This window comes from Notechis scutatus, chromosome 4 (assembly GCF_049901735.1).
Source record: "Notechis scutatus isolate UNSWTSFEM ecotype Mainland chromosome 4, rNotScu1.2, whole genome shotgun sequence".
NCBI lineage: Eukaryota > Metazoa > Chordata > Lepidosauria > Squamata > Elapidae > Notechis > Notechis scutatus.
In genome coordinates, this window is record NC_142012.1 from 7331527 (window position 1) to 7349077 (window position 17551).

Sequence of the window (17551 nt, forward strand, 5' to 3'; positions counted from 1 at the left end):
AGGGAGAAGAGGAAGGAGGGGGGAAGAGGAAGAGGAGGAAGGAAGGAAAGAGGAAGAAAAGGAAGGAGAAGAGGAGAGAAGAAGAGAAAGAGGAGGAAGGAAGGAAAGAGGAGGAAGGAGGAAGGAAGGAGGAAGAAGGGGAAGGAGGAGGGAGGAAGAGGAAGAGGAAGAAGGAAGGAAAGAGGAAGAAAAGGAAGGAGGAGAGAAGGAGAAGAGAAAGAGGAGGAAGGAAGGAAAGAGGAGGAAGGAGGAAGGAAGGAGGAAGAAGGGGAAGGAGGAGGAGGAGAAGAGAAAGAGGAAAGTAGGAAGGAAAGGAAAATACAGAAAAAGGAATGAGACGGAGGGAGGGAGGGAGGAAAGAAAGGAGAATACAAAAGAAGGAGGAAGGAAGGCAAGAAGAAGGGAGTTCCCAGCCTCCATCCATCCCCCAAACATCCCCTCCTTCCTTCCCAGTATGCTCAGTTGAAAACTCAGATGGGGATTGAGAGAGCTGCCAATTATGTCACTACATTTCACAGATCAATTGGCATAAATGTTAAAATTAAAATGTAACATTTGAAAATCATTTTTTTTTTTTTTTGCTTTATGACAAGGGGTTCCAGTTTATCATTTACAGCTTGCGAAATGGAGGCTCCGCTGACAGATCTCAGCTCCTCTGACAGGTCTGGATTTGGGCCGATTCTGGTGTCAACCTGATCGCTAACTCAAATTTGTGTTTAACTTTTTTGCAAAGTTAATTACAGATTACCACCCAAATGTTAAACATAAATAAGGACACCTTTCCCCTCTTTACGCTGGGAACCCTGCCATGCCTTGCTTCAAGAGATCATTACTGTGAGGCCCATATGTCTCCGGCAATGTAGCCAGAACCTCCCCAAAGAGGGGGAGGGAGGGAGGGGGCGGCTCCCCAGGAGGAGAATGACGGCAGAGGGGGCCAGTGCTTCCCCCGGAAGGAGGCAAGGGGCCGGAGCCACTGCAGAGCTGGACACACACACAAGGTTTGCCCCAAGCAAACGCCTCCCCACCGGCCCCCTTAAAAAGCCCCAGAGCCCCACAAAATGGCCGCCAAACGTTGCGCGATGCCACTTCTCTGACCGCAGAGATCTTCCATCCCCGTCCCAGACGCTGCCTCCGCTCGCTGAGCCAGCCGTTCCCGTTTCCTGGTCCTTCACCCACCAGGAGCAGCCATATTGGATGAAGGCAGAGGGCAACCCACCCACTTCAGCCGGGGGGGGAGCAGGGGTCCCAGAGAGGAAAGGGGTCTTTGGTGCTCCACAAACTGTGCCCAATCAGCCCCCAAGGGCCATCCCGTGGGGCCCCAAGCAGCAGCAAGCAGAGAAGGGCCTCATAAGGAGCCCGTCACTAATGTCCCGACTGAGAACCGGAAGTCAAAACTAAAAAAGGCATTTCTTGCTACGCAGAACGAAGGTGGAAGGCTTTCACACTTACAATAGGCGTGCCAAAAGGAATGTAACCTAAGGGGGAAAAAAAAAAAGAAAGGCGTGGTTTGAGACCCAGACGATCCCTGAGCCCAAGAAGAGTTCCTGGATGTGGGGGCGGCAAGAACTCCGGGAAACACTAGAGGGCAGCATACAAGAGACGTTCCACCGGCGCCCTCTAATGGCTGGCCAGAGTTTTGCAGCCAGGATTCCCAAATGGGGGTAAACTCAAAACCCCCAGAATGCCCAACCACGTGAGGAATCCTGGGAGTTCTAGCCCAAATACACCTGTTGGGTGAGGGAAGGAGGCTCCTGTTAACTATTCCCTTAGCGTGCCTACGCTGCCTTTCCTTCTTCCCATGAGAGAAGACACAGAGCAACAAGGTTTCACACAAGGGCAGAGGGTGGATTTACAGGCCCTGGAGCCCCGAGTGGAGGACGGTCACGTGGGCTCCTTAACAGCCAATCGAGGTCACCTGAAGGGGATGGGAATCCGAGGGTGGGGCGCGACTCCTGAGGCCATCAGGTCCAGCCCCAGGGCAGGAAGCCAACCTCAAGGACTCTGGGCAGATGGCTCTCCCTGGTTGACCAGCTGGGATCCGTCCGGGTGACCGATCTCGTCATCCTCACCCTCTTTTACCCGCTTGGTAGTTTCCAGCGGGAGGGAGGCGGGGGACAGTGGAGGGACCCTCGGCTTCTGGGAATCGGGCTGTCCTCTGAAAGCGGGGCAGAGAATTTCTCCTGCCGAGCTAGAGAGCGGTCATGGAGTGGCTGGACACTGACCGCACTTGAGAAGCACCGAAGTTTGGAGGCGAGCGCCCGAAACACAGCAAATCTGCACGAGGGCCATACCAGGGGTGGGGTCCTACCAGTTTGGTCCGGTTCTATAGAACCGGTAGCTCCGAAGAGCAGCTGACACCGAACCGGTTTGCTGGGATGAGGTTTTGGTCTGCTGTTTGGCCCACCCACCAGCCTGGGCTCTAGGCTGTCCTGTAGTGGCTGCGTTTTCCTCCTCGGCTGTTTTGTGCCGCACAGCTGAGTGGTCGCTTGTCAGCTGGAGAAGGTAAATGCTTGCCAGAGCCAAGAGCATGCACGCACATGCAGCGTGCATTCGACGTGCATGCGTGTGCTCCCCGAACCGGTCGTTATGCAAGTCGGATCCCACCCCGGGCCATACCTGACATTCGGAAAGGCATGAAGATGGTCTCGTTCGTGTCCGGATGGATGATGGCCTGGAAAAGGAGGAAACGCAGTGAAATTGGAGGCAGGTACCCTGGAAACCGCCACCCTCCTAAGTAAACCAGGCAGGAAACACCCCCAAGATGAGCCAATTCTATTTTTATTGTAAGGCTACACTCCCCAAGTCTTGCATACAAACCTCCCACTGTCTCTTTTACAGCCTGAGATGTCCAGGCGGCTCATTTCTAAATTTCTTTCTCCACCCTTTTCTCAGTTATGGCTCCTTCCCCTCTTACAGATTAAGAGTCGGAAGGGACCTTCTAGGTCATCTAGTCCAACCCCCCCCCCCCACCCAAGCAGGAGACCCTACACCATTTCTGACCAATGGCAGTCCAGTCTCTTCTTGAAAGTCCCAAGTGATGAAGCTCCCACAACTTCCGAAGGCAACTTCTGTTCCATCAGTTGATTGTTAAATTCCTCCTTATTTCCAGGTTGACTCTCTCCTTGCTCAGTTTCCATCCATTATTCCTTGTCTGGCCTACAGGGGCCTTTCGAAATAGCTTGACCCCCCCTCCTCCTCTCTGCGGCAGCCCCTCAAATATTGGAAGGCTGCTCTCATGTCTCCCCTGGTCCTTCTCTTCACTGGACTAGCCAGGCCCAGTTCCTCCAAACGTTCATCTAACCCCTCCTCCTCGGGCAACACCTCCCCACCTTTTCTGGGGCCCTTCTCATCTTCCATTACAAAAAAACCTTTTTCTTGGCCCCTGAGGGAGGGGATTAAAATCACTGCCCCTCCCCCAGCCACCCAGGCTGAAGTCAAGCTAATCGGGGTGGAGGTAGAGGAAGAAAAACCTTGCTTTATCCTTATGGGAATGCGGAGGAACCTAAACTCCAAATCCCGCCTCTTCCCAAAGCCAGGCTGCTGGAATGGCTGCGCCCTGCAAGGCCTCGCGCTCTGGAGAAGCAGAGGGCAAATGGAAAGACAAAGGCTTCCTGGGCTTGGCCCCACTATGCCCAGGATGGCTACTTGGGGACCAAGAGGCACCTGGCCATCACAAGGGAGACCTGCCTTCCCCGCCAGGGCCAAAGGCGGCCCCAAGAGAAGCATCCTCCATCCCCCAAGAGGGACCCTGCGCGGGTTACCTGTTTTATTTTCTGTGCTCTCCAAAGCTGGAAAAGGAAAAGACATGGTTAAGGAGGCTGGTTCAAACAACACACACACGAGAGACCCTTATCCAAAAGTGGGGGGGGGGGTGGGGATGGCAAGGAGGAGAGCAGGAGGTCAAATTCATTGGAGGGGAAGGAAAGCTCTGAGTGATACCCACCTCAACCCGACACCGACTGAGGGGACGGAAGGGGTTGACTAACCCTGCCCTACAACTGGAGCCAGACAGATGCTTGTAGTGGGGGGGGGGCATGTGTGCTGCAGCTGGTTAGATGGGGCGGGGGCAACATTGCCCCCCTCTTGGAGCAAGGAAGGGGGGGCGCTTCCTCTCCTTAGGCCAATCAAGGCAGAGTCCCACCCTCAGGAAAACAGCTGGCCGGGGCCTCTGCAGACCCGTCCTAGAAGGACCACTGAATTCAAGGAGATGGTTTTTGATGTCCCCCTCCGGTCCTGCTCTGTCAACAGCCAAGGGCCTCCCCCCCAAAAAAAGTTTTCAAAATCAGAGAGGCCTCGGGGTCTCTTGCTGGACATCTGGGCAGTTCTGTGGCCGAGGCCTGAAGACATCTCAGTCTGCACCTCAGAGACAACCGTTTCTTGTGTCTTTCACGTCAATTTGGTCACGCAGAAATAAATGTTTGGGGTGCCGGAAGAATTGTTGAATGAAAGAAGGGGAAATGGTGTCACAGAGAAGCCCAATGCAAGCAGGATTCCTGCAGGAGAACGTCATTATCGATCCAAGCGGAAGCAGTTCTTTTGTGGTTCAGGGTCTCTGATCAGGTAAACAAAGGAAGAGGCCGCATTTTCAGCTTCCCAGTAAACTCTTTCTGCAGTGGTGGGATTAAATTTTTTTTTTACCTACGGGTTATGTAGGGCGTGGTTTGGTGGGCATGGTGTGGCTTGGTGGGCAGGGCAGGGGAAGGATATACTGCAAAATCCCCCTTCCCTCCCCACCCCACTAACCTGCTTCCATTCTCCTGTGCAGGGCAACCAAAGAAGACCCAGAAAAGCCAGTTGGGTCTGGTGTGCAGATTAGGGTCCTGCATACTGACACCTGCTGTCCAGTGAGGGTTTGCTCCATATGTGGGCCAGTCAGGGTGCTGATTGAAGGGATTCTCTGCTCTTCCAAAGCTTTGAGCGAAAGCGGCTGAGAGATGAGAAATGGGACCAGGCTTCAAAAGCCAACCGCTCCTCCTGAAGCAGTCGTTGGATTCAAGTTTTTTTACTACCAGTTCTGTGGGCGTGGCTTGGTGGGTGTGGCTTAGGCATTCCCACTAACCTGCTTTCCAGCTCCGTTCTTCTGTGCAGGGCAACCAAAGGAGACCCAGCCGATCAGCTGGGACTCGATGGGAGGCAGAGAAGAGTTGGCGGGGCCAGTCAGAGGTGGGATTGGCCGGTTCTCCGAACTACTCAATGTTTCACCTACTGGTTCTCCAGAACCGGTCAGAACCTGCTGAATGCCCACCTCTGCTCTCCTGTCACAGTTCCCACACACAAACCAAGCCTTTAGTATTTTAGGGAATTATTTTTGAGCACATCTACAAAATTGAATGGAACTGCAATTCGTCTCCGTATCGTATTCAGATGCTTGATAAGCCTTCCCAAATCTGGTGCCTTCCTAACATGCTGGACCAATTCGCCATCCCGGCCAAGACGGTCCTTGACAGTGGTGGGTTTCAAAAAGTTTTCCTACCGTTTCGGTGTGAGCTTGTGCTTCGTGTGCACGCAGCGTTTGCAACTCACCTTCTGCTGCAAGCCCTGGGTGTCAAACAGCTGATGCATGGCAATCGGCTGTGCCGCATGAAGCAGCTGAGGTTGAAAAGCAGCAAATAAAGGTCAGTATACAGCCGGGGCAGGTGGGAGGGCCCAGCAGCTGATCGTCAGAGCAAACCGGTTTGCTCACAGATGATCCTCGGAGGTACCGGTTTGGTCGAACCGGGCTGAACCAGTAGAATACCTCCAGTGCTCCTTGATCCCTACCCATCCGGAGGTCGCAGAGTGGCCAAGGCTTAGCATGTAAGCGGCTTGCCCGTCTTTCATCCTTTGCGCAAGAGATGGCTAGCAGGAGGGACCGTCTGGATGACACACAAACACACATACACGCACACCGCCGGCAGTCTCCTCTTTCTCATCAGCCTTTTCCTTCTCACATCAGCCTCCTCTTCACAGCGGATTCCGCTGGGTTCCGCTCAGTTTGCTTTTGGTGCTTAAATTGGCCTCCAAAACACTTTTTAGCACCCGAGCCAGCCCTGCCGTTCCACATGATTGGATGTGTGTGGCTGAACTCGAGAGACATCGGCCTCGAATAGCTGGGGTGGGAAAAGTGGCGAGGCGCCTGGCTGTCCTCCAGCTGTGCAAATCAGAAGCTCAATCTTCTTCTGATCGCACCCAGCCGAGGAGGAGCCGCCGAGAAGTCCTGACAGAGCCAGGAGATTTAACGCAGGTATAAAACAGCAAAAAGCAACTGCAGAGGAGGAGCCGGTAAGTTCTGCAAGGGACAAGGTAATAAAAAAATCCAGAGCAGTTAAATAACCACTTTACCACTGTTAATTAATGAGTCCTCACAACATCCTCGAAGGAAGTTGGAATGGAAGGAAGCTGGGAAGGATTCAAGCTGCCCAACCGGTCACTAAGTGGAGCAGATCCCAAAGGCTCTCCCAGGGGGGCCTCTCACACAATTGTGTGGACTGCAGGGGGCATTGGAAGGTGAGAAAAGGCTCTTTTCTAATGCTAATTAAGGCTGGGAAGAAAATGGAGCCGGGTGTGTGTGTGTGTGTGTGTGTGGAACGACTATCCTAGTTTGGCCAGGAAGCAGCCAGTGGGGAGGAAGAAGAGCCCACCCACCCCTGTTGATTCTCTCCAAAAAGGTCTCTGAAAATTTCCCTGAGATTCCCTCTTCGGAATCTTCTTTTCCTTTCCACCGACTTTCATTGTTTGCTCTGACATCCAGTTTGCTTTCTTTATCTTCCTCGGTCTCCTTCTCGCGTTCACCCCTGACACCTTCCTTTTATTTTCCTTCCACAGTTCCTCTGATCCCACGAGAGTCAGGAAGGGCAGTTTCTTTGAAAGAGGGCGGGCCTGTGTCCAAGCGGGCTGGCTGGCTTGGAACTTGCTCGCTTCCAGTCTGTGGTCCAGTGGTGGGTTTCCCATTTTTTTTCCCCCTTCCGGTTCTGAGAGCGTGCTTCGCTTCGCATGTGCATGCACCGGGGCTCAAAGATTGCCCTCGGTGTCAACGCTGGTGGAGCTGAGCTGTGCAATTGTTAGCTCAGCTGAGCCGCATGAATCAGCTGAGCCGAAAAAACACGGGAATATAGGAGAGATAACAGCGGGGATGGGTGGGTGTGGCCATCCAGAGGTGGCATTTGCCTGGTTCTCTGAACTACTCAAAATTTCTGCTTACCGGTACACCAAAACCGGTCAGAAGTGGCTGAATACCACCTCTGGTCCGTGCCGCAGGCAGCCCTGACCAGCCCTCCACTGGGGCAGCTCAGATCGTCAGTAACTTTCATCAGGAGGAGGGGCAGCGAGCATCTCTTCCTCGCAAGCTGCTCCGGGGGAACCTGCTGGTTGCGGCTGGGCTGCTGGCTGTCAATTGCGGCGCAACTTCGGGACTGTTCCACAATCTGCCCAGGCCCAGGCCTGGCCCTGGAGACCCCCAGGTGAAGGGCTGACCCTGGGCTCCCCAGTGGCAGCTGAAACCAGAGCTAGAAGCTGGGATCTGGGCCAGGAGAAGGTCCTCCATTTCAGAATTCAGAACTCAAGGGCTTTAGGGCAGGGGGTCTCCAAACTTGGCAACTAAGACTTGTGGACTATAACTCCCAGAGATCTGGAAACTGAAGTCCATAAGTTAAAGGGGAGGGGGGGGGGGGGGGGGAATCTGAAGGAGCAGGGCGGCAGTTCAAAACCAGAAGTACATTCCACCATTATCTTAAAAAGATTGTAACTAGGCTACCAGATCTTCTGCCCACGAAATCCCTTAATTGGATAATGTGATTGATGACACCCAGCCGTCAACGTGCTTCATTGGCGCATCTGATTTATGATACACCCAGGGGGGAGGGGAGAAGGAGGGTTACAGGTGACTGTATATTACGTATCCCAGAGCTGGCTTCATTTAGGTTAATGCTGGCATGTTGCTCCTAATAAATCTTCTGAGTTGTTTTTTTTTGAAGCTTGGCTCGAGCCTCATGATTCAATTAGGGCAATCGCCGGAACCCTGACATCTTAAAGTTGCCACGGTTGGAGACCCCTGTTTTAGGGCATCTATGAAATACAGGTGACTTCAACTTTCCCTTAGCAAACTTAGCAAACACTTGAAGTTGTGACCTCACTGGGAAAAGGGAATTCCATCCCTACTCTGAAATTCGAACGGTTGCCACTCTCCTTCCTCTCAGCCTCTATGGCTTCAGGGACTTGGGGCACCCAACTGCACTTATGGGGTCACACGATCATGTGACTGTGCTTTACGATATTTTTGGAAAACCACAACATTGCAAACAATGGGTTTGCTTAATGACCACGGGGTTCATTCTATGACCACCATGTTCACCAGGAACATAATGGCTATCATGACCACCACAAAAAAGTTGTAAAATCATGTTACATGGCCAACCTGATTTATGACCGTCATTACATAGTACCATAACGGGCAGGTTCTCTTGTGGCCGTATGTTAAGGACTGCCTGCACAAGCTCTCATCAGCTGTCCAATATGGCCAAAGCATCAAATGCTGCTGGATGCCAGCCAGTGGTGGGGTTCAAATTTTTTTACTACCGGTTCTGTGGGTGTGGCTTGGTGGGTGTGTCAGGGGAAGGATACTACAAAATCCCCATTCCCTCCCCACCCCACTAACCTGCTTTCCAGCTCCGTTCTCCTGTGCAGGGCAACCAAAGGAGACCCAGCCGATCAGCCGGGACTCAACAGGAGGCAGAGGAGAGATGGGGGTTGGCGGGGCCAGTCAGAGGTGGTATTTGCTGGTTCTCCAAACTACTCCAAATTTCCGCTACCGGTTCTCCAGAACTGGTCAGAACCGGCTGAATACCCCCCTCTGATACCAGCTATTAAATAATGCCAATTATGGAATCCAAACTATCGAACCCCTGAGCACCTGGATCAAGAAGGATCAAAGGAGAATACTTGGAAAACACCTGGCAGTTCCACCCGGCACATTCCTGCCCTTTTGGAGGAATCCTCTGGGATCTAGCAAGAGGGAATTCCTCCCCCCCAAAACATCGCCCTACACACCTCTGCTCCTCTTGGGAAGAGACGCTCGAGGGCCCTTTGTGGCAACGGGGCAGGGGGCTACTGAGGCACAGGCAGGAAGGGCTCAGCTGCCACACACTCTGCATCAGCAGCATCTGACTACCTAACCTCTGGTTGTCCCACACCAGGCCCAGGTCTCTCCTTCAGGGGACGGTGGGGGTTCCTTCCCTCCGATCACCTCTTGGTTGGTGGTTCCTGGGGGCAGCGAGCCCTGCTTGTAGTCTTCCAGCAGCTGCATGGCTTCCTTGAAGCGACTCTGCAAAGATAGAGCAAGCATCAGTCCCAGCCTTGAGGAAAGGAAGGCACCCCAAGAGACCTTGGAGGACTTCATCTCAAATGATCTAAGTGCTGGAGCCCACTGGAACTACATAGCCAAAAAGGCATTAACAGTTGTTAACCTAATCCTGCGTAGCTTTTTCTCTGGTAATATCACACTACTAACTAGAGCAGGGGTCTCCAACCACCGGGCCGCGGACCGGTACTGGTCCGTGGAACATTTCCTACTGGGCCGCCGGTTTGCTGGGCGCCGCCATCTTGTTTGACAAGAAAGTGCTTCCGGGTGAGCTTTTCCGGTTGGAAAGTGGCGTTTGGGTGCTGAAAGAATCCTCGCGCCTTAGTTTCATCGAAGGAGGGGGCTTTGAATGAAACTAAGGCGCGAGGATTCTTTCAGCACCCAAGGCAAGGCGAGCCGAGCAACCGTCCCAAAGCCGTCCCGAAGCGAAGCCCATCGACAAAGGTACAAAGGAGGAGTTGAAGGTGGCGGGGAGAAGCGGGGGACGGCTGGCTGTCCGGTCGCTTGGCTCGCCTTGCCTTGTCATGCGTGCTGATGCCGGTACCGGGCTGCGGATGATTTTGTGATGCCGGTACCGGGCCATGGCACAAAAAAGGTTGGGGGCCACTGAACTAGAGCATACAAAACATTTGCTAGACCAATACTTGAATACAGCTCATCAGTCTGGAACCCGCATTACGTATCTGATATTAACACAGTTGAGAAAGTCCAGAAATATTCCACAAGAAGAGTTCTCCACTCCTCTACTCATTGCAGAATACCTTATGCTAACAAACTTGAAATTCTAGAGCTAGAAAACCTAGAACTATGCCGCCTTTGGTCCGATCTAAGTATAGTATATAAAATCATACATTGCAATGTCCTACCTGTCAATGAATACTTCAGCTTCAACCATAACAACACAAGAGCACACAATAGATACAAACTCAAGGTTAACCGCACCAAACTTGATTTCAGGAAATACGACTTCAGCAACAGAGTGGTCCATGCCTGGAATACCCTACCTGACTCTGGTTTCTTCCCCAAACCCCAAAAACTTTAACCTTAGACTGTCTACTATTGACCTCACCCCTTTCCTAAGAGGTCGGTAGGGGGTGTGCATAAGCGCACCAACGTGCCTACTGTCCCTGTCCTATTGTTTCTTTTTATTTTTCTTATATGTATTCATTTCATGTATTCATAACTATGTTTATACTTATACCTGTTATCTTGTAAGCGATTGACAAATCAAATAAATAAATAAAATAGAAGAGGCAGGGCGGGTTAAGCCTCACTGGTACCCTAAGCACTGACAAATCTTGGTGCCTCCCCCTTCTTTTGTGCATACTGTACATACTTTGGGCCTGGTGCCCTAAGCACGTTGCTTAGTCTGCTTAATGGTTCATACACCACGTTGCTTAGTCTGCTTAATGGTTCATACACCGCTGCCAAGAGGGCCAGGGCCTCGCTTGGCCTCCTACTTCTGGGCAACGTCCTCAGCCGGGGAAAGAGGAGCTGGGGCTGTGCTTGGGACCCTCCCGAGAAGAGGGGCACGAAGCAACCGCTAGCGAGGCTCGAAGCAGCTGGCAAGGCCTTGCCTGAGCTCCCCTTTCAAGGCAGCGGGTCTGTCTCGCGAGAGAAGAAAGGACACCCTGCCAGCCATGCCGGCAGCCCCAGAGCATCCGAGAAGTCCCAGAGTGGGCCAGTGGCGAAGGCAGCAAACGGAGCCCTTGGGTTCTCTCTCGCCCGGGGTGATAATTCAGAGGGTTCCTCCCAAGCCAGGCAGGAGGCCCCTTGGGAGAGTTCATGTATTCCTTTCTTTATTCAATAAATCAATATGGCCGGGCCGACTCACCCACGGCAAGTCCTCCCTCACCATCACGCAAGGTTGCAATTGCTCTAAAGCCCTTTCAAAGCCCGTTCGTTTCAGCCCTGCAAGCCTCAAGAGGGAGCCACTCATGCCGGCCAGCCTCCAAGGTTCAAGGAGACCCTTGGAAGCCCCAACCCCCACGATCCTCTGAGCTAGGAAGCCAGTGCTGTCCGGTCAGTCCCCCCCTCCGCTTCTCCACCAGCCACCCTTTCCTTGAAGGGTCCTTGTGGCTTGTTGGGTGGTTTTCTTGCAGATGTTTCATGACCCAACTAGCTAACGTCATCAGAGTGAACCCTACCCCCTTCTAGCACTGATGGCATTCCCCGGTTGGGTGATGAAACGTCTGCAAGAAAACAAGCAAGCTCAGAGGGCACCCAGTGTCAGCCCGACATTCGGGGGTCAGGGTGGCCGTGCACGTTGCTACGAAACCCTATGACTCCCGATCATATAAGCCGCCAGTCGTGGACATTGCTATGAAGCCCTGTGACTCCCAATCATTTAGCTGCCGTGAGCCTGCAGCCGTAACTCGAGCGATGGCAGAAGAGGTGAGAGGGAAATCGCATAGGACCGACAGCTGGGGGCGAGCTCCTCTCGGGAAATCTGAGCTTGTGCCTGCCAGTCAGGGCGTGCCAGGATAATTGGGGCAGGGCACATCAGGTGTCTTAAAGATGGTGGGGCAAGCTAAGGGATTAGCCCTGACTTTAATCTCTGTTAGCTTGCATTGTCTAGCAGCGGGTCAGTTTAAGTGCTTGCAAACTCCGGAGGAAGATAAACTGCTTACATCAAATCCCGTTGTGGCTGTTGTGCTTTCTTTTGGTCGTGTGATGGCACCTGACACCCAGGACCAGCGGTGGTATGCTATCGGTTTGGACCGCTTTGCCTGAACCGGTAGTTAAAAAAAAAAAAAAGGCCTCCAATCAGCTCAGAGGATAAAAGAAGAGAAAAGTTGGGTGGGAGGGTCGCTCCTCGATTTTTGTTTCTTCATCCTCTCAACTGATTGGTGTGTTAGGGGCACGCGCGCGTCTTAGGGGCATGCATGCGCACAATGGATCACCCACCGAACTGGTAGTAGGCTCCCACTTACTGCCCAGGACCCCTGATTTCAACCCTGAGCTACAAAGATTCTCCTTTTTTGGGGTACAAAGGCAGCGCCATGGGAGACGGTGTGGGGGAGAGTGAAGAACTTTGGCAGCACCCAGTGGCAGACATTGGACAAAGGACCAAGTCCATCTCGTAAGCTGGACTTTTCTCCAAAGGCTCAGGGACCCTAATTGCAGCCAGGGACCCCCAAGGCAGCTCACATCCCCCCCCGGTACACCTGCTCTCAATGGGGCAGGCCCAGAACAGCCCTAGAGGCGGGAGGGGAGGGGGCATCCAAGGCCAGAGGAGAACCAAGGTTCCCCTCCCCACCACCTGCTGATAGGAGCCTCCAGAGCCAGGCCGGTGAATGGTAACCAAGCAGCCAAGAAAGTGACCCATTTTCCTGTGAAAAGGCAGCCACGCTCTGCTTAACATTCCTGGGAGGCTCTCTCTTCTCTTCATTAGCATGTTTTTGGGACACCCAAATTGTCCAACCCCAGGCCGCCTTTGCGACTGGTGCTTCCCTTCGCTCTTCCGAATGAAAAACCCAGAAAATTGCATCAATGGATGTTCTTGTCCACTCCCAGTTACTATAACAACCTTGGCAGGGGCCCGGCTGGCTACACAGGACCAAGGCCACCCCCCCACCCCAAGCAGCACAAAATGGGCCAGACTTGCCTGAAAGTTTTTGGGCCCACTTTTTCGAGGGGCTGAGAGAGAAGCTCGCCCTGAGGGAAGACACAAGCATGCAAATCTCCGAGCAAGGTGAGCCTGGATGTGGGTGGGGGGCCCACACCGCCAGGAAGTACGGCCCCCCCAATCTGGGATTTGGCCAAAGCACAAGTAAATGCCCCCTGCCCTTACCCTCCACAAGTAAATGCCCCCTGCCCTAACCCCCCCACACACACAAGTAAATGCCCCCTGCCTTCTTCCTTCACTGCATCCCAATAATGCTGCCCCAATCTATAAGATTAGGTAGATAAAGGTAAAGGTTCCCCTCATACCTACGTGCTAGTCTTTCCCAGCTCTAGGGGGCGGTGCTCATCTCCATTACAAAGCCAAAAAGCCAGCGCTGTCCGAAGACGTCTCCGTGGTCATGTGGCCGGCATGACTAAACGTCGATAAGGCGCACGGAACGCCGTTACCTTCCCACCAAAGGGGTACCTATTTTTCTACTTGCATTTTTTAACGTGCTTTCGAACTGCTAGGTTGGCAGAAGCTGCTGGGACAAGGAACGGGAGCTCACTCCGTGACGGGGGTGCTAGGGATTCGAACCTCCAAACTGCCAACCTTTCTGATCAACAAGCACAGCGTCTTAGCCACTGAGCCACCACTTCCCTTTAGGTAGATAAGATCACCTTTATTGTCATTTTTTTCCCCCTGTGGACACACAGGCACCCATTACAAATGAAATTCTGTCGCCTGCGCTCAAAAGTGGACCCATGTATAACCCAACACACATAACACAACACATACGCACCTCTACTTATAACCAGTGGCATACTGATCATTTGATGTTGCAAGAGACCCCCTCCCCAAAGATACTTAGCGCCTGGTTCTGAAGGCCTGACTTCTACCCCCTCCCCACCATCCTGCAATCGTATTCGGAGGGCTCGGCAACCCGCCGGCATTTACAGCTGTTTGCATTTACAGTCCCCTGAATGTTTTTGCCCAAAACTACATTTACATCTGGGTCCTGGCCAAGAACACCCTGTAGCGCAGGGTGTCCCTGTAGCGCAGGGGTCCCCAACCACCAGTCCCCGGACCGGGACCGGTCCGTGGATCATTTTTTACCGGGCCGCAAAGCTTGGGCGCCGCCATCTTGTTTCAACGGCGCTTCCGGGTTTTCGGTTGCTTCCGGGTTTTTGGTTGGAAAGTGCTTCCGGTTTTTCAGTTGGAAAGCGGCATTTGGGTGCTCGCGCCATAGTTTCGTCGAAGGGGGGGGCGGCTTCGAACGAAGAGCCGTCCAGATGGCGGTGGAGTCTCGTGTTACTCAGGTACCGGTCCGTGGAAGAATAAATAATCGTGAAACCGGTCCCTGGTTCAAAAAAGGTTGGGGGCCACTGCTGTAGCGAACAGGGGTTTGCGACTGCCCCAAAAAGGTTGTAAATCAGGCCAGTCATATGGTCACCTGCTTCTTTTTTTTACCACCCTCACAACTTATGACCGTAATGGCCAGGATCCATTACAGTTGTAAGTCGAGGACTACCTCCAACACTGGAAAGTTTTTTAAAAAGATGTTGGTTAACCGTTTGTCTGAAGTGGCGTAGGGCTTCCTGCCTAGGCAGGGGGTTGGATTAGAACAGGGGTCGCCAACCTTTTGGACCTCAGAGACCACCAAACTCATAATTTTAAATCCCGCGGAACAGAGACCCTGGGAAAATCCTCCCAAAAGTCTGCAGGAAAATTCCCCACCCCGTTTTCCTACCTATCGATCATTCTTTATTTGGGATCGCAGGATACCGTCTCCAGCTCCGTTCTTAGGGGAGACAAAGAGAGAGAGAGAGAGAGACTTTTGGCTTCATGCAAGGAAAGCAGCAGAAGCAGCAGAAGTCTTTCTTTCTCTCCCCCAGAAATGAGTCTTCATGAAACTTGTCGCACTGGCGCAGCCTCTTGGAGCAGGAGGCCTTGCAGGGTCCCAAAGACTCATTTCTGGCAGAGTTTGGGGGGAGAGAAAGAAAGACTTTTGCTGCTTTCCTTGTGTGCAGCCAAAAGCAGAAGAAGAAAGAAGTGGAAAGAAGCAGCCCGGTGGCTAGGTGAGGTGTGTGGGGCGAGTGGTGCAAGTTCCCCTCCTCCGCCCTTCCCCCCCTCCCCTCACTACCTCATGTTGTCCGCAATGCAAGCGACGCAAACCTTGTGTTCCCATGGGCCCTGTGGGCGGCACAGCCTTGTATTCCCGCACAGCCTGGATTAATTGCTTTGGGGGTGACATTTCTCTGCAGATCACCAAATTTTTCTCCTGGACCACCAGTGATCCCCGCCCCACTGGTTGGCGACCACTGGGCTAGAAGCCCCCTAAGGTGCTATTCTATTCTACCTGTACCACCCCAAAACCATATCCACCAACCAGCTGGAGCCAGCTTGAAGGAAGCAACCCTTTCAATACTCTACCAGCTACTTTGGCCACTTCTTTCTTGGGGAGGGGGATACACCTCCCACCCACCCACCCCGGCAGCCTGCCAGTCCCGTTTCCCCCCCCCCACAAACTCCCCAATCCCCTGCTGTGCGTTAGCAGCAAATGTCGCATGGACTAAATTAGCTTCACACAAAAAAATCTGCTGAATCCTTCAGATGGTCCCACACAGTTTCATTACAAGCAATTAAGAACCTAATTTTAAGCACCGAAGTCTCACACCTGCCAGGAAGAAGAAGGCAGATCCTCTCGGCGCACACACACACACACACACACACACACAGGAGCCCGGCTCCAGAAGGGGGTCTGGAAAGAGGTTGGCACAGGAAGGGGGAACTCTACCAGCAGCGGATCTGAGGTGATCGGGGCTCGAAGGCCGAGAGGGAAAGGGGTCACCAGCTTATCCAAGCGTTATTTATCCTGTCTCTTTGTTGCACTGGCAATTCTTTTTTTTTTTGCAAGATTCAGATTTAAGGTCCACAAATGAAAGAAATCATGAAAATGTCAAAACAATTTAAGAGGTTTAAAGGGATGCTGTTTGGGTAGTGAGAAAGGGTTTCTTCCCCAGCTTTGCTTAAAAGAGGTAAAGGTAATGGTTCCCCTCGCACCTCCGTGCTAGTCTTTCCCAACTCTAGGGGGCGCTGGTGCTCATCTCTATTACAAAGCCAAAGAGCCAGCGCTGTCCAAAGACGTCTCCGTGGTCATGTGGCTGGCAGGACTAAACGCCGATAAGGCGCCTGGAACGCTGTTCCCTTCCCACCAAAAGGGTCCCTATTTTTCTACTTGCATGTTTTACGTGCTTTCGAACTGCTAGGTTGGCAGAAACTGGGACAAGGAACGGGAGCTCACTCCGTGACGCAGCGCTGGGGATTCGAACTGCCGAACTGCCGACCTTTCTGATCGACAAGCTCAGCGTCTTAGCCACCGCGAGGAACCCACAAACAGTCCGGCTGGAAGGAGCGGCTGCTATTTCCTCAAACATCTACCCAACGGCTTCCGTCCAAGGAGGCCGTCAAGGCCACGAGAACCTTTGCAAGGAGAGCCCACGAAGAGGCACCTTTAGTAGCATTTCCACGCTTCTCCCCAGGGTGAAAAATGTTAATTTGGGGTGGGGGAAAACCTGGCATTTTCTCCGTCAGATTAATCACTCTAGAACAGGGGTCCCCAAACTTGGCAACTTTAAGACTTGTTCTCTTTCTCTTTTTTCTCTCTCTCTCTGCCCCCTCTCTTTCACTTTCTTTTTCTCTCTTGCTATCTCCCTCCTTCCCTCTCTCTCTTTCTTTCTTTTTTCTCTCTCTGTCTCCCTCTCTCCCTCCCTCCCTCCCTCTCATTTCTGTTTTCTGTGTTTTACCTTCTCAGGCCAGGAAAGGAGCGACTGGGAGGGAAGGGCGAGGGGCAGGGCCAGCCAGTGGTGGGATCACCCAACAGGGAACCACAGCAGAGGACCCAAAGAGCCGCATGCGGCTCCAGAGCCATGGGTTGCTGACACCTGCACCAGCTCAATCCTGGCTTGTTTGCCCATCTGCCACCCTGGTCTGGCTGCTGGCATGAATCACGCCCGATTCACAAGGCATTTCTCCCCGGATGCAGGCGGGAAATCAGTGGGCCCTGAGCACCTGCCTGAAGGGCTGCTGGACTCAAGCTGTGTACGGGGAGTCTTTGGGTTACAACCACGGGCTTAGCAAGTGTCCAAAACGACGTTGGGACTGGCAAAAAAAGGACTCTGCCCTCACACTCACAACTGTCCCCACAATCACATGACCCAATGTTCGGTGCAACTGGCATGCATTTGCCATGGTTGCAGCATCCCGCGGCCACCATCCATGATCTTTCAGACAACCAAAGTCAATGGGGGAAGCTGGGTTCACTTAGCAAACGTCTGATTCGCTTAACAACAGTGGCAAAACAATTCTGGGTGTTGAAGTCCAGAGGTTGTAAAGGGGCCACAAAAGGGATTGTAAGGGAAGGAAGGGAGGGAGGGAGGGAGGAAGGAGGGAAGGAAGGAAGGAAGGAAAAGAAAGGAGGGAAAGAGGCAGGGAGGGAGGGAAGGAAGGGAAAGGAAGGGAGGGAAGGGAGGAAGAAGGGAAGGAAAGAAGGAAAAGGAAGGGAGGGAGGAGGGAGGGAAGGAAGGAAAAGGAAGGAGGGAGGGAAGGAA

General features: G+C 52.9%; 1 protein-coding gene across 3 annotated transcripts in view; it reads right to left on the reverse strand.

Moving 5' to 3' along the window:
- SFXN5 (sideroflexin 5) overlaps window positions 1-17551 on the reverse strand; it is a 69750-nt gene that overhangs the window by 37270 nt on the left and 14929 nt on the right. For 2 of the 3 annotated variants that reach the window (XM_087965727.1, XM_087965728.1), the window contains exons 3-6: window positions 9221-9298; window positions 3762-3788; window positions 2617-2671; window positions 1450-1475 (exon numbers count right to left, since the gene is read on the reverse strand). In XM_087965727.1, the coding sequence (XP_087821853.1) occupies window positions 1450-1475; window positions 2617-2671; window positions 3762-3788; window positions 9221-9298 (186 nt within the window). The remainder of the gene's footprint in view (window positions 1-1449; window positions 1476-2616; window positions 2672-3761; window positions 3789-9220; window positions 9299-17551) is intronic. The other variant, XM_087965726.1, reaches the window with a different exon arrangement.